The 17,525-nt window shown below is 41.9% G+C and overlaps 1 protein-coding gene across 4 annotated transcripts in view; it reads left to right on the forward strand.

The window, feature by feature from the left end:
* FAT1 (FAT atypical cadherin 1) overlaps positions 1 to 17,525 on the forward strand; it is a 124,746-nt gene that overhangs the window by 5,435 nt on the left and 101,786 nt on the right. For all 4 annotated transcript variants that reach the window (XR_014239171.1, XM_082375112.1, XM_082375114.1 and 1 more), the window contains exon 2: positions 12,345 to 15,630. Coding sequence is in view for 3 of the 4 variants with exons in the window: in XM_082375112.1 (XP_082231238.1) it covers positions 12,363 to 15,630 (3,268 nt within the window). In the remaining variant the exon portion in view is untranslated. The remainder of the gene's footprint in view (positions 1 to 12,344; positions 15,631 to 17,525) is intronic.

Raw genomic sequence — 17,525 nt, forward strand, 5'->3', positions numbered from 1 at the left:
AGGTTTGAGTTGTAACTGGTTGAATGTAGTTAAGCATAGGTGAGATTGATAAATATCGGGGCTAAACATTTGCAACTGTGCTATCCGTTTGTTTCTTTTTTGGAAGAGAAACTTGTAAGATCTTTTTTTTAAAGAGATTCTGGTTCTTCAGTGCTTTTTCTTTAAGTGCTTTTCTCTAGGAAGCTAACTTTCTCTTGTCTCTAAGAATTTTTTTGTTCCCACTGATGTGAATTGCGGGGCTTTGAAAACAAGGACGCAATTGTATGCGTTAGGAAAGTAAACTCATAAATATTTTCTGTGCAGTTAGAGGGTTTTTTTTTCTTCATGTGTCTGAACTATGATTTCATTAAATAGCTTTTGTTAAGCAACTCCTATTTACAGTGACTGACATCGGAAAAGATTTAAAAGGCAAATGATCTTCAATTATTTATATATCTTTCACAAAAGCGGATTCTTGAGGCGTCATACATTCGGAGATAGGTTTCAGTAGTTTAAGATAGCTGCACGTGTTAAAACTAGGTGATGGTGATGTTTTTTTTCATATTACTCTTAGCGTTGTGGTTATCCAGCACATCCGGTTACCGCGGTTACTCATAAAGTGTGTTTCTCCAGGTATATAGGTTAATTCTGATGTTTGGCTTTGTGTTTTAGGACAGCTCTCTGGTTCCACAAGTGGAATTATTATCCCCCCTTCTTTACTATATACTTAAGCTTTAAGATGGGTGTAAAAGTGCTTAAAACATTACATAATTTTTAAAAACAACAATGAACATAACTCAATTATGTCAAACATGGCATTTAACACGTTCATAGTAGGGTTTGATTTGAATAAAGTGTGCATTTGTGTACCCATTACTTGAAAAATGAATATCTTAAATGAACCAAATTCTTTGTCACTCTGAAAAGAAGTGAAATTCTTAGAGGACTTCATAAAATCTTTCAGGCCACCTGCATATCTATTCATTTGTATCTTTTAATTAGTCACTAGAAGTACACCTAGTGGGTTTGCACCATGTTAGTAGACCATTTAAATCCATGTTATGGTCAGGTGCCAAAAGAGGAATCTAAAAATTATATGCAAACTAATACTGTTTTCCTCCCCCCTGATCCCATGCCTTCCTAGTGTATGTCTTTAGACTTAGCTCTCGAGTCGTCTCCGAAGTAGTCATTTCTTTGAATGCTAGAAGTGAAAGGGATGTTACAGATTATTTTAACTCCCTTAACAAGTCTACTGCCACCTGTTTTCCATCCAAGTTTTGCTGTTTTTACATAGAATCAATAAACTAAATCAAATTTAATGCATTATTGTTGCATTAAATGTTGTCTCCGTGGCCTAATTTGTGGCCTAAAGGACCTGATTTAATAGCAGGAAGCCATAAGGCCAGGTGTCTGTTTAATCTTTATGAGTGGGAAACTGCAGCAGGTAAGCTTTCTTTTGACCAAATTATATAGTTGATGAAGCCAAACTGTCTTTTTGTCTGACCTAATTGTTTAATTTGCAAGTGTTAGTTTGTCCTTAGGCACTGGTAAGGAGTTTTTGAAATGAGCGATGCAGGTAATTCATTTAACCAAGAGCAGAAAGTTGTGTTTTTTCTCTCCTCATGTCTGGGAGGAACTTTCAATTTCAAAAATGTATTCAATCAGATGAGGAATCTGTATATTTCACATAATAAAGTTTTTTTTAAAAATGATCTTTCTTTTCCTTAAGTCCCAGATTTAAATATATTGCCAAAATTCTTGCTTAATTCCAAAGCTTTATTATATATGTGGAGATAAATCTATAATTAAATGTCTTCTATAGACCACTTAGGAAAGTAGGTGATTATTTAATTCTTATCTTCATAGAATATTCAAGCATGATGCTTCATAGTAAGCTCTGCAGTAGGGACACTGATCTGGCATCGCCTGTAGCCACTTTGGAAGCATTTTGAGGTGGTTGATGACCTCTTTCTGAGCTGCTGGAAATTAGAGCCTTCTGCAGGGCACCCATCAGCAGCGTTGTTACTGGCCTAGTGGTTGCACCTGGATTCTCTGTTAAGTTTACAGCGATGGATGTATTGTTTTCCTATGTTATCCCTCCTTATCCCCCGCCCCATCCCACCCTTCAGTCCTGCCTTCCATTCTCCATTGCTAATCCTCATCCGTCTGTCCATTCATGCACCCAACAACTGTGGATCTCCTCTGTGCCAAACACTGGGCCAGATGCAATAAACAGTGGTGAGCAAAGCAGGGTTCCTGCTCTCAAGGAGCTTACAGTCCGGCAGGGGAGAAGGACAAGTAAACAGTTATCTCCAGTGTGGTAAGAGAGATCCATCTGGTGGGTCAGGGTAGTAAATCATAGCACCTCAGTGAGCTAGGTGGATATTAGGATAGGGTGAGGTCTGAGGGAAGCGTGAATCAGGAGGCAATGATTCACGGAGAGGAAATACACGTGAAGCAAGTTGTAGAAACCCTTGGTTGTGACTTGATTTGTGGTTTGATGAATGGTGAGAAATCTTTTGGAAAAGAGTTGGTTGGTTTATCATCAGTGTTTCTTTAATCCTTCTTTCACGTGGCTTATGGCTTGCCTTTTTTTCTTTGCGTAGGGAAAACAGAAAATCTATGACCTGGGCTCACCTTGGCTTATAAAGATAGAGAAGATAACTTTTATGGAGGTTAAGAAGAGAGGAAAGAAAGAAATGTTGAAGAGAAAGGTGAAAATAACGAAACTGTGTGTGATGAGTAAAGGGCAGGAAAAAATTAAATTGCCATGTTTTCGTCGTCTTTTCGAAGAGAAAGGTGGCGATGCTGCAAGTTTAGAGCCTCCGCCACTAGGTGGTGTCATGGGTTCAGGACAGCTTGGTGGTTTCAAGCCTGTGGGAAGGACACCTTTTCGGTTTGAAATAGAAGTAATGTGGGAGATTAAATTGGGAAAATAGGTAGAGGTCAGATTGTCAGAGATCTTTAATACAAGATTAAGAAGGATGTACTTAATCCGAAGGATAAGGGGAAACACTGAATATTTCAAACTATGGAGTGACATTACAAAGAAGTTTTAATGAGACTAATTTCATTGCAGTATGTAGGCTAAATAGTATGGGGGCAAGAAAGCAGGAATACCAAAAGGCGGTTCACATGCTGTGCCTGAACAAATACAAATATGAACCAAGTGGCAGCAGCAGAAATGGAAGAGGAACAGTTTTGAGATATTGAGAAATAAACAAATGTCAAGTCAGATGACTTTTAAGATATGGAGGTTTGACAGTTAAGATAAAAAGTCATAGAAATCCTGAATTTCTGGAGTGTGTGTGTGTGTGTACAAAGAGAGAGAGAAAAAGGAGGTGGGGAAAGAATGTGTATCTGTGGAGGGTAGGAAGCTGTAAAGATTTTAGTCCAGTCTCTAGTTTTTCAAATAAAGAAATGGAATCCAAGGATTAATTAACTTCCTTGAAGTCACACAGATGATTAGTGACAAAGCCTGGGCTAGATCACAGGTTTTATGACTTCCAACTGCTTTTTTTTTTTTTTTTTTTAATATTTCAGCTTACTTTTTTTTTTTAAACTTTGGGTTTATTTTATTTATTTATTTATGGCTGTGTTGGGTCTTCGTTTCTGTGCGAGGGCTTTCTCTAGTTGTGGCAAGCGGGGGCCACTCTTCATCGCGGTGCGCGGGCCTCTCACTATCGCGGCCTCTCTTGTTGCGGAGCACAGGCTCCAGACGCACAGGCTCAGTAGCTGTGGCTCACGGGCCTAGTTGCTCTGCGGCATGTGGGATCTTCCCAGACCAGGGCTCGAACCCGTGTCCCCTGCATTGGCAGGCAGATTCTCAACCACTGCGCCACCAGGGAAGCCCCCCAGCTGCTTTTTTATTTGATTTCTTAGATTGCAAACTTGGTGATTTGGGAAGTGGCGAAACTCTTCAAGGACGTAGGAAATTACTATGTATTTTCAGTGGAATAGCTATTGTTTTGCAGTGGGAAGTGGGTGAAGACACTGTATAACTTAAGTCGGAAGGTATCTCGAGGGGGTGTTCCATGGCCCTTGATGGAGGTTAGGGTGGAATGCAGGCTTCTGCGGTGATCCTTTATGATAAGGGCAGAGGGGATGATGTCTTTAAGGGTAACAATATGTGTGTGTGTGAAAAGAGTTGAAAGAAATTTGTAGTGACAAACTGGAAGGTGAAAGAGTTGGTGTAGCATATAAAAGGGTATTGGAGAGAATCAGGAAAGTTTAGTGTTGTCCATCCTTTACACATTCTGTGTGGATACCTCTTTGTTTTAGGCAGTTTGTGACAGTATGAAGGACACATATGGGGGAGGAGGGTGAGTAGTGTCAAATGGGAGATTGTCAGGGAGGCTGAGTACTGAGAAAAGGGCATTAATTTTGACATTCGCCTTTGACACCAGAAGAAGCTGCTTCTGTTGCCTGGGTGGATCTGAGGTCACGTGGAACAGTTGAGGGTAGAAACAGTGTCTTTAGTGGAGGGAGTTCTAAGGAAGTCAAGGTAGCGCTGAGAAACTACTTTTTTCAGACTCTTTGCAAACATAAGAAAGAGAGAAATAGGCTGTTAGTTTGAAGGAAGTGCAGGTTTGAATGAAGGTTATTTTCAGTGGGGAAGAACCTGTGTGTACTTGTGGACTGCTGAAGGCGGCGGCAGCGAGGGGGCACTTGAGTGTGAGGGACGATTTAGGGAAGAGCTGCAGGAGAGGCAGAGTTTTATGGCATCAAGGGTGTCTTTATTTGTAGCTTGGGTGGGTCGCATCTCTTCGGAGATGTGGCAGGAAGAGAGAGGAGGGGAAGAGAACATTTTAAGGAGAGGAAGTGGGGGGAGTCTCTACCACGACTTCCACTTACTTACTATACATGGAACGTTCACTTTCCTGATCCCGTATTTAGTGAAAGGCTGAGGTTTGTACCTAAATACAAAAGGGAGCATCATAATTTGATCCATAATGAAAACTGTACTAATTTGGGAGTGGAAGAGTGGCCAGTGTTAATGACTGCCAAAACATCATTTAAATGATTTCTGTTTGCAGAGAAAAATATATTAGGTGAAATGCTCTTATGTCACAAGAGGGTAAACAGTCTGTTTATTGAGCTTCTCTGTGGGCAAAGTTTGCCCTGGAGTGTGGGTGAGGAGAAAGTGGTTGGCGGGATGGGTCATCACGGAGAGTGGTCATGTTTTGGAGCCCTGAAAGAGGAGAGACCAGCGCAGGGATGCCTAGTCCAGCCAGAAATGTACACAGAGCCCTTGTTCGTTGGTCTTGTCTTTTATGTCACAATAAAACAACAACTAGAAACAGTCATCTTCAAGCTACCCACAGACAAGTTTTATAGGTTCGTTGAGTAGGTAAATTACATACTAGAGTTTATACGGAGGCTATTTAAAAATTAGGAAGTCTGTTTAACTTAAGGGCAAGGAAACTTCCAAAAAATTATTTCGAATTGATGAAATCATGTAAATGCTGAAGCTTTTAGGTTCTGGAAGAGAATTACGTGCCGAGGAGAGGGATTTGCAGTGTGTACTGTCAGTATGAATAGTTTGAAGACTGTTCTCAGTTAAATTGGAATCAGTTGTTGATCATTTGAAGGCAGTATTTAAATTAAGTCATTGCTGGAGTAATCAGACTTACTGCAGCTCCAATCAAAGCTAACAACATACAGAGTTAGCAGAAGTAGTTAAATGATATATACCAAGCCTGAGCCTGGTGTTCAATTCTGGGTTCATAGTGCCACCCACCCCCATTTTTACTGAAAAAATGTATTAAGATGGCTTAAAAAGATTTAGTATGTACCCAGAAATAAACAAGATCTACCCATTAATTTTTTGGTGTTAAGAATGAAAGCTTTTAAAAGTACTGTCTACAGCTATTATAATTTATTAGAAAAATGCAGGGTTTTTTTTCTGTTGTAAATGTCACCTGGAAGCTGTGAATTGGTTATAGCTGAGTAACAAGCAGGCTTTCTAAGACAGACACAATACTCTTTTTTGACTCCTGTTAAGTGATTTTAGAGGTCATTAAACGTTTATTTAATATACAATATTTTTAAAAAGCAGGAGCCATTTACATTTCATATTGTCTTTTAACAACTTTGTGGCAATTCTCTTTGGAAACATAGTCTTCTCCCTCACTATTCAGACATCTCTAGGAAGTACTTTTAAAATGTGATGCTATTCAAACCGAACATTAAGCTCTAAATTTCAGTAATAAGTTCAATTCTAGTGACGCTCTCACTGATGTGGATACAAAATGGGAGTATGATGAGGGAAAACGCAAAATGCTTGAATATTTTTGTGTATTTTTATTATCATATGTGGAATGGAGAGTCTGATACTGTTTCCCTCTTGGATAGAGGGCTGGAATGACTAATGGCGTGTGTAAGAGTTGCGACTCTAAATAATAAACATACATTTAATAGAATGTATGCATTGTGTAATGCAGTGTCCCACCTAACGCCCTGTCTCAAGCATCTGAAACATCCGAACCTTCAGCTTTAGATCTAAATGTTTGAACTTATGCAGCTGTGTTCTCAGCACGGGGCTGTGTTCTGTTGTGTGAAGCCTGTGCGGTCAGAGAATTGATTGGAACACTTTACATGAAAGTCTGGCAAATGAAGAAACATGAGCATATTAATATCTGACTTCTACCAGAAAAATGATCTTTCTCTCTAATTTATGGAGTTTCAGAAATCTGTACTAAAGATATTTAAGCTTTGGACCTGAGGCCCTTTTCCCTAAAGGATAAACTAAGTAAACATTCTTTGTTTTCACTTTGGAAAATGCACAGAAGAAATCCTGGATTACTGTAAGTTCAAGTAGTGTGATCACCTTCTAAATATCAAAGTGTAGCCTTTGGCTAAAATGGTTTTTGGAGTTTAATTTTCATAAGCGTGAGCACTAGGTAATAATGTACTTTTTTTTTTTTTTTTTTTTAATTTATTTTTTTTATTTATGGCTGTGTTGGGTCTTCGTTTCTGTGCGAGGGCTTTCTCCAGTTGTGGCAAGCGGGGGCCACTCTTCATCTTCATCGCGGTGCGCAGGCCTCTCGCTATCGCGGCCTCTCTTGTTGCGGAGCACAGGCTCCAGACGCGTAGGCTCAGCAATTGTGGCTCACGGGCCCAGCCGCTCCGCGGCATGTGGGATCTTCCCAGACCAGGGCTCGAACCCGTGTCCCCTGCATTGGCAGGCGGATTCTCAACCACTGCGCCACCAGGGAAGCTCCGGTAATAATGTACTTTTTTAGATGAAATGGTATTAGTATCTTTTTAGGATTTGTGTGTGTGTGTGTGTGTGTGTGTGTGTGTGTTTGTTTTTCCCCTGCTTTACTGTTCGTTTTGCATAGAGTAACAGCCATAATTTTTCTGGCATTTTAAGGTGAAACGTGAATTCACAGTTCTCGGGTACATTACTGTAAGGTTAACAGGAGCTCCTAGAAAGTGGATTTTTTTTCTGATCAAAAGACTTGCATTTAATAATTTAATTACAACAGCATTCTGTTAGCCAAGTTTGCAGAGTAAATTCAGGGTTTTAAGAGGTCTCAGTTATGAATGTGGTCGAAAAAGTTTATTCCAGCTGTGATGTGTCCCGTGAGAAGAACCGTGCGTGGTGGGTGAGTTGTGAAGGGTGAGCCAGGTGTTTGGGGATCCAGCTGTGAGAGAGAAGTGGGTGGTGGCAGAGGTTGCAGGTGCTGCTGAGGGATCGTCGTTGAGATGCCGTGGGGAGGGAACAGCTGCAATGGTTTGGCATGTTGAGCCTTCTCCTTGCGCCCTGGGGGTGAAGGGCGTGCCCAGGGCACCAGCGGTGGTGGGAGTAGCATGGCACCAGCCAGTATTAATGGGTCATTTTCAAGGTCTCATGTTAGGCTGCAAATGTTCAGAAAGATTGGTTTGCTTACCATTGTCATTGTCACACCACTGTTTCTTGCTTCTGCCCCAGTGGCTGCTCTCTCTCCCTTGCTGGTTCCTCTCGTCTTCTGTCTTCTAGATCTTGGGGAGTAGCACGGCTCTGTCCTTGGTTTTTGTTTCTTGTCTCTCTGCTCTCTCCGTGGGTGATATTTAGTTTTGTGGTTTTTTTTTTTTTTTTTATAAGTTTATTTATTTATATTTATTTATTTTTGGCTGTGTTGGGTCTTCGTTTCTGTGCGAGGGCTTTCTCTAGTTGCGGCAAGCGGGGGCCACTCTTCATCGCAGTGCATGGGCCTCTCACTATGGCGGCCTCTCTTGTTGCGGAGCACAGGCTCCAGACGCGCAGGCTCAGTAGTTGTGGCTCACGGGCCCAGTTGCCCCGCGGCATGTGGGATCCTCCCAGACCAGGGCTCGAACCCGTGTCCCCTGCATTGGCAGGCAGATTCTTAACCACTGTGCCACCAGGGAAGCCTAGTTTTGTGGTTTTAAATGTAGCGTCTTCCATATTCTGACAACTCTCAAGTTTCTCTCTCCAGGGTGGACCTTTCCCACACATCTGACTGCTCACTTGAAGTCATTACTTCATTACTTGGCATATCTACCTTAACACGTATAAAGCTGAACCCTCGATCGTACTCCCTAAAATCCGTTCCTCCCTCAGTGCAGGCTTCCCTCTCTTGGAACCTGACAGCTCAGTTCTTGCTCAGCACGTGATCTCTGGAATCTTCTTTGATGCCTCTCTCTTTCTCTCCTTCCGCCTCTGCCCTCCAGTTCATCAGCTGGTCCTGAAGTAGATCCAAAATGTCACCCTCCTCCCCACCCCCACCAGGACCATTGAGGCTGAGCCACCGCAGTCTCTCACCCTTGCTGTTGCAATACCTTCTAACTGGTCTCCCTCCAGCTTTTGCCCTGGCCGCCCTCCCTTCTCTTGTCCACCCCAGTACCAGAGCAGCCCTTTCATTTTAGGTTCGAGCATGTCACTCCCCTGTTCTCGTTTTATTTGTAGTAACATCCAACGTCCTTTACCCTTCATCCATGAGGCCATACTGATCAAAACAAATGATAAAGACATTAGGAGAGAATAGACAAATCTCCCTTACAGAAGAACTCTAAATGATTTATGTAACATAACTCTCCACCCGTAAGTGTGGACTGCACGTAGCGACTTCTTCCAAAGGGCACAGTAGGGGAAGGGGGCAGCAAGTACCCCGCTGCGGAGAAACCCGACAAGCACTGCTTCAACCCAGTGAACAGGGTCAGCATCAGCATCGATGTGATGTGATGAAAATGGCACTTTACCCCGCGCTCTTCCTCCCCTCAACGCATAGCCCCAGTCTAATCATGCGGAAAAACATCAGACAGATTCCAGTTGAGGGACGTTCTGCAAAATACCTGACCAGTACTTCTCAAAACTGTGTCAAGGTTATTAAAAACAAGACAAATCAGAGAAACTGTTACAGTCCAGAGGAGCCTAAGAGAATATGATGACTGAATGTAATGTGCTTGTCTTGGCTGGTATCCTGGGATGGGAAAAGGGCATTGGGACTTAGTGAATTACAGTGTATCTATATTATTTCATTAGTTGTGACAAATGTACCATAGTAAGGTGAGATGTTCACAGTAGGGGAAACTGTCTTTAGAGTTTCAGAAAAATTACAAAAGAATTTTAAAATGAAAAGCTTATCTAAAAAAGGCTCTCCTTTATTGCTCTCCCCTCACCCACTGTGCCAGGCCACAACGGTCTTTCTCCTTGTGGCTTCTCTAACTCGTACTTCTCTACTGGAGATGACTGAGCTTCAGGGGCCATTTGTACTGTCTGGAGACATTTTTAGTTGGGGTTGGGGGGAAGAGAGGCTACAGGCTTTTAGTTGGGTGGAGACCAGGAATAATACTAAATGATGCCTAGGACAGCTCTCCACCCCACACACCCCCTCCCCCAGCCAAGAATCATCTGCCCCACATGTCAATAGTTTTGAGGTTGAGAAACTCTTGTCCTTTTTCAGGGTCTCTCTTTCCCTCCATGTTTCTGACTGCAGTCTCCATTTCTTTCTGCTTTATTTTTCTCCTTAGCACTAATCATCAGCATCTGATAGACTCTTTGTTTCCTTGTTTGTCTCTCACCAGGAAATGTATCTTCCATGAGGATTTGTTAGTAGTTTGGTTCACTTTTGTATTCCCAGCATGTAGAACTGTTCCTGACATGTGGTAGGCTCTCATGAAATGGGTGTTGAATGAATCAAATGACCAAAGACGTGAATTAATGATAAAGAGAACATATAGATATATATACACTCAAAATTCAAATAGTAGAGAAAAGTGAAAATGTGAACATTCCCCCAGCTGCCTGTCCTTCAGAAGTTACCACCGTTAAGAGTTTACTTCTTATCTGTCCAGAATTTTTGGGTTCATTTTTATGCACATCCATGAACTATGCATATAATTTATCTCCCCTCCCTTTTTGCAAACATAAATGGGATCAGTTTAGTTTTTCCGCTTAATGTATCTGGACATCTTTACATGTCAGTGTATAGAGTGCTCTCTTATTTTTTTAATTACTGCATAATATTTTATATGTAGAATTAAGCAAAAATATTTTAATTGCTTGCAGTAGAATCCTGGTTTAATACTTTGTTGTAAACTGGATACTAGTAACATTATGTTTCGTAAAACAGAAAGTGCTTGTGCAACATCATCTTTTTAATGCTTCTTTAAGACATTTTCTTTACGTTTTATCCCTGGTTTGTAAATGCCTCAGTACCGGGATCTTTGCCTTTTAAAATAGTCTTTAACTCCATGTACCTAGCACAGTCTGTCTGCTAGCAGGTTCTTAATACCTGTAGGTTGAATTCAGTCATGAATCAGAGTTTTCACTTGTTTTGATAAAATTATCGGATTGTTACATAATCCTCACATTTCCCTGAGTATTAGAACTGTTGACCAAATTAAGAGATAGCTTTGGGAAAAGATTGTCTTCTTATTTTGTTTAAACCTTAATTGTTGTTCTAGAGGCCAAAAATTCTGTCTCATTTCCTGACTTTATCTGCTGAGAAGTCATGGCTGCTAAAGCACAAGTTAGGGTGCCGGACTTGAACATGATTCAGTATCAATTAAGCTTCTAATTGCCTTCAGCATATCAGGTTTTTTCTTTTTTTCCTTAATGAAATGATTAATGGGGCAAAGTTGGCAGTCGCTGAGTTAAGATACTGTAAATTAAAGTTGCCATGCTAATTTCCCCTGGCTGTTCGGCCAGCCCTTCAGTCTGCTGTTTCTGTTACCTTGGGGAGCAGTCCCATTTCCCGAATATTCATTTGAGAGGTCCTTTGCCAGGGCTGCAGCGCTGTCCTCTTCTGACCATGCTCGGATGTTTGTGAAGCTCCGTTGATTTACAAGGTGAATTACGTTGGCATTTAGGGGAACAGTTGGTCTGAAAGTAATTGTCCTCCCCTGCCAGGCCTCAGCCCAGTGAACTGCCTGCCTTCCCGCTGGTTCAGGGTACCCCTTTCTCAATGTCCTCTTTCCTCCCGCTTTGCCCTTGGACCTCCCTGCAGTGCCTGCCACCTTGCTGCGTTGATGGGGCCCCTTTACGCATGTTCGCTTAGATGATTTAGCTTTGTGCGTGTGTGTCTTGTGTTCGGGTGACAGGTTGTTCAGTGCCCCGAAGACAGCGGACCCTCTGTGCACTGGCTGTTGGCAGCCGTGGTGATACAACAGTGATGTTGCCAAGATTTGTGTCCCTGGTTTAGGGAGGGCAAGTTCTGTTTGACATCAAGCTCTTGCTTTTCCTTTTGTAAACTGACTGTTTTGGGCTCAGTTTGTTGGTTCAGAAATGACTTCAGTATTAAACTTGGTGATATATTTATTTTAATACCTTTAAATAGTTAATATAGTGCTAAATGAGACAGTAAACCCTTATGTAGGGAGTGAACTTAATCATTCTTATAAAGAAATAATATAATTTCAGGATAAATTTCTAGATGAGATTACAAGCTATCATTATGGGAGGTTATATAAAACCACTGTTGAGAGTTTTTTTGGTTGTTAGCTGTCTGAAGTGTCCCATGCTCGGGATACTGTAGTAGCATCAAGTTTGTGAGCTTTTGAGCACTTAATTTATTATATACAAGTAAATGGAAACAACGTTCACTCCCTTTTTAGCAGTCACTTATACTTGCCTTGAAGATTGACGTGCAGGAATACAGTTTAGTTGTTACAGCTGGCAGACCTTCATCTGATGCTCATTAGGATTCTTTGAGTCATTAAAATTAAAAAAATTGTTCTTAAACTTAGTAATTCTAGAAATATTAGCAGTATTGATACTTATATTGGAAAACCATTGCATTCATATTCTGTATAGATGGAAAATGCTTTATTAAAATGTGAGGTCTAAAACCTTAAAAAAAGTACACTTTTTGTTTGTTTTGTTTCCCTGAAGCAATGATTCTTATTTTCTCCTGTTGCAGGTTCCTGAGAGTTAAGCGATGGGGAGGCATTTGGCCTCGCTTCTGCTTTTGCTCCTCCTCCTCCTCCAGCATTTTGGAGACAGTGATGGAAGGCAAGCACTTGAACAGACTCCTGTACAGTTTACACATTTCCAGTACAATGTCACAGTGCATGAAAATTCTGCAGCGAAGACCTATGTTGGGCATCCCGTAAAGATGGGTATTTACATTACAAATCCATTGTGGGAGTTAAGGTACAAAATTGTCTCAGGAGACAATGAAAACCTATTCAAAGCTGAAGAGTACGTTCTTGGAGACTTTTGCTTTCTGAGAATAAGGACCAAAGGAGGAAATACAGCTATTCTTAATAGAGAAGTGAAAGACCATTACACATTGATAGTCAAAGCAGTTGAAAAAAATACTAATGCTGAAGCACGAACAAAGGTCAGGGTGCAAGTGCTGGATACAAATGACTTGAGGCCATTATTCTCACCCACCTCGTACAGTGTTTCTTTACCTGAAAACACAGCCCTGAGGACCAGTATTGCAAGAGTCAGTGCCACGGATGCAGACATAGGCACCAATGGAGAATTTTACTACAGTTTTAAAGACCGAACAGACGTGTTTGCTATCCACCCCACCAGTGGCACCATCGTTTTAACTGGTAGACTTGACTACACAGAGACGAAGTTCTACGAGATGGAAATTCTCGCTGTGGACCGTGGCATGAAGCTGTACGGGAGCAGTGGCGTCAGCAGCATGGCCAAGCTCGCTGTTCACGTAGAGCAGGCCAACGAGTGCGCTCCCGTGGTAACAGCAGTGACTTCGTCACCGTCGGAACTGGAGCAGGACCCAACGTATGCCATCATAACCGTGGATGACTGCGATCGGGGTGCCAATGGGGAGGTCGCTTCTTTAAGCATTGTGGCAGGAGACCTCCTTCAGCAGTTTAGAACGGTGAGGACCTCTCCAGGGAGCAAAGAGTATAAACTCAAAGCAATTGGTGACGTTGACTGGGACAGTCATCCTTTCGGCTACAACCTGACACTACAGGCGAAAGATAAAGGAAGTCCTCCCCAGTTCTCTTCTGTAAAAGTAATTCAGGTGACTTCACCACAGTTCAAAGCTGGGCCAGTCAAGTTTGAAAAGGAGGTTTACAGAGCGGAAATAAGTGAATTTGCTCCTCCCCACACACCCGTGGTCATGGTGAAAGCCACACCTAGCTATTCTCATTTGAAGTATGTGTTTAAAAGTACACCTGGAAAAGCTAAATTCAGTTTAAATCACAACACTGGTCTCATTTCCATTTTAGAACCAATTAAAAGACAGCAGGCCTCCCATTTTGAACTTGAAGTAACAACAAGTGACAGAAAAGCCTCGACCAAAGTCTTGGTTAAAGTCTTGAGTGCAAATAGCCATCCCCCTGAATTTACCCAGACAGCCTACAGAGCATCTTTTGACGAGAATGTGCCCATTGGTACTACGGTGATGAGTGTGAGTGCTGTAGACCCTGATGAGGGTGAGAACGGGTATGTGACTTACAGCATTGCAAATGTGAATCACGTGCCATTTGTGATTAACCATTTCACCGGTGCTGTGAGTACTTCAGAGGACTTGGACTACGAACTGATGCCACGGGTTTATACTCTAAGGATTCGGGCGTCAGACTGGGGCTTGCCGTACCGCCGGGAGGTTGAAGTCCTTGCCACCATCACTCTCAATAACCTGAATGACAACACACCCCTGTTTGAGAAGATAAACTGTGAAGGAACAATTCCCAGGGACCTAGGTGTAGGGGAGCAGATAACCACTGTTTCTGCGATTGACGCGGATGAACTGCAGTTGGTGCGGTATCAGACTGAAGCTGGGAATGAACTGGATTTGTTCAGCTTAAATCCCAGCTCCGGGGTATTGTCATTAAAGCAGTCGCTCATGAATGGTTTAGGGGCGAAGGTGTCATTTCACAGTCTGAGAATTACAGCTACAGATGGAGAGAATTTTGCCGCACCATCGTATATCAACATAACTGTGGCTGCCCCTCGCAAGCCGGTAAACTTGCGGTGTGAAGAGACTGGTGTGGCCAGAGTGCTGGCAGAGAAACTCCTGCAGGCCAATAAATTACACAGTCCGGGAGAGGCTGAGGATGTTTTCTTTGATTCTCACTCTGTCAATGCTCACACACCACAGTTTAGAAGTACTCTTCCAGCTGGTATCGAGGTAAAGGAAAATCATCCTGTGGGTTCCAGCATACTTTTCATGAATGCTACTGACCTTGACACTGGCTTCAACGGAAAACTGGTCTATGCTATTTCCGGAGGAAATGAGGATAGTTGCTTCATTATTGACATGGAAACAGGAATGCTCAAAATTTTATCTCCACTTGACCGTGAAACAACAGACAGATACACCCTGAATCTTACAGTGTCTGACCTTGGTCTACCACAGAAGGCTGCTTGGCGTCTTCTGGAGATCAGAGTTCTGGACGCCAATGATAATCCACCTGAGTTTTTACAGGAGAGCTATTTCGTTGAAGTGAGTGAAGACAAAGAGATAAATAGTGAAATCATCCAGGTTGAAGCCACAGATAAAGATCTGGGGCCAAATGGACATGTGACGTACTCTATTCTTACAGACACAGATAAATTTTCAATTGACAGCACGACTGGAGTGGTAAAAATCGTGAACCCTTTGGATCGTGAAGAACAGCACGTGCATTACGTAAAGATTGAAGCCAGGGATCAAGCCAGAGAAGAACCCCAGCTGCTTTCCACGGTGCTTCTGAAGGTATCATTAGAGGATGTTAATGACAACCCACCCAAGTTTATTCCCCCTAATTACCGTGTGAAAGTTCGAGAGGACCTTCCAGAAGGAACCATAATCATGTGGTTAGAGGCCTATGATCCTGATTTAAGTCAGTCTAGTCAGGTGAGATACAGTCTTATGGACCACGGAGAAGGAAACTTTGATGTGGATAAGCTCAGTGGAGCAGTTAGAATCATACAGCAGTTGGACTTTGAGAAGAAGCAAGTATATAATCTCACTGTGAGGGCCAAAGACAAAGGGAAGCCCATTTCTCTGTCTTCCACTTGCTACATTGAAGTTGAGGTCATTGATGTGAATGAGAACTTACACCCACCAGTGTTTCCTAGCTTTGTGGAAAAGGGTGTAGTGAAAGAAAATGTCCCTGTTGGTTCATCAGTGATGAAGGTATCAGCTCATGATGAGGACACAGGAAGAGATGGGGAGATCCACTATTCCATTCGAGATGGTTCTGGTGTTGGTGTTTTCAAAATAGATGAAGAAACAGGTAGGTGTGTTTTTATTACTGTGGTTCGCTCTTCCCTTTCATTTTTTTCTAAAGTAATTATGCCCTGTGCTGGCTCCTTCACAGTTCCCCATTGGCCTCTGGTAGGGCGCAGTGCATGTCCATGCTTTTTGTCCTGTTGCACATGTCTTTGTATAGTAAGCCATGAGGATGGAACTAGAGGAACCTGAATGAGTTGGCATGAAATGAGTAGGAAAAAAATCAGAAAAATTGAAATCATTACCACTGATAATATACAGGTTTGTTCTGTATATTATCAGAAGCATCTTTGTGGTTTTGCTGTAACTTTGAGAGGCCCTTCCAGAGTTTTTCCGGCTAGTAAGGTTGAAGACTTAGAAGACTACTCCACTACCCAGCATGCTAATTCAGACGTCCGTGCACACCTGCAGATTAGGCAGAGCACGGAGAGAAGACCCTGTTCGAAAACTTCATGCTGTGATCTGCTTGACTTAGTACCTTCTTGGGGCTTTGTTTGAAAGGCAGATGTAGGCTGTAGAATGTCAAACTGAGGGGACCTGGCTGTGAATTGTGGCTCTTTCAGTTGTTAATTTGGTGGTCTGGACAAGTTGATTACCTTTTTAAAACTGACTTTCTCCATCTTTAAGATGGGGACACTCAAAATTACTGTAAGATTTATGTGGGCATAAGGTGAAAATAACACGTGTTAGAGTCTATTTAATGTCTCTTGGAAATGGTAGCAATGCTCTGTTACGATATTCTTTCCCCTAGAATAAGGTCCTAAAACCAGAACATTCAGGATAGCCAATTTATGCTAGAGTGTGTATTTTTTGTTTTGCATTTTGTACATATCACAAATTTAGCTGCTTTTCACAGATTTTATAGTTATATATCAGTCTCCCTTGATGGGGCGTGAGCTGTGGTATTAGTTTGCTGGGGCAGCCATAACAAAGGTCTGCCACAGACTAGGTGGCTTAAACAAGAGAAATTTATTTTCTCACAATTCTGGAGGCTAGAAGTCAAAGATCAAGGCAGAGTAGGTTTCTTCTGAGTCCTCTCTCCTTGGCTTGTAGTTGGCCATCTTCCCCCTGTGACATCACATGATCTTCCCTCTGTATGTTTGTGTCCTCATCCCTCTTGTAAGGATACCAGTCACAGGGGACCACTCCCTAATGACCTCATTTTAACTGCTTTATCTCTTTTAAGGCCATGTCTCCAAGTACGGTCATGTTTTGAGGTACTGGGAATTTAGAACTTCAGCACATGAATCTTGGGGGACACAGTTCAGCCCAAAACCACGTTTAAGGATGGGCTTTTAGCTCATGTATTTTCTGTCCTCAGCACCTAGCAAAAAGTGCCTGGCGTGTAGAAGCTGCTCATTAAATGGTTAAAGACTGAATGAGTAAATTAATGATTATTTTCGCTTTGAATGTTCTGCTTTCTGAGAATGCTAGTGGAAATAGAAGGAAACTGGGTAATCGCAGCAATAATCAGCCATAGGTGGGGTTCAGTTTGTTTATTAATCTCATTGATGTTTCCTTTATGAATATGTGCATTCTAAAAGGGGTATTTTTCTAATTACATTAAACCTTTAAGTTTTTATTTAGTAATACCACAAATAAGTTCTTCAGTCAGTACCCACCCCAGTACCCACTCCCATATCTAATAGTTGTATAGCACATGAAAAATAATTATTGTCCTAGAAATAAGTGATTTTAGAGACTATACAATTTCTAATGTGTTTTTGTTTATTCAGGGGGTTCTTTTTCTAGTGAATTATATACCACTAGCATGTGGTACAGATCTGCAGATTACATGCTACTCATCTGAAATACCTGTAATGGTTCAATTCAAGAGAAAATAGCATCACCAGCAGCAGTTAGTAATCACCCATCTGAAAAGTAGAATGGATCTTTTTT

The sequence above is a fragment of the Balaenoptera borealis genome, assembly GCF_965194805.1.
Source record: "Balaenoptera borealis genome assembly, chromosome: 21".
NCBI classification, from domain to species: Eukaryota; Metazoa; Chordata; class Mammalia; order Artiodactyla; family Balaenopteridae; genus Balaenoptera; species Balaenoptera borealis.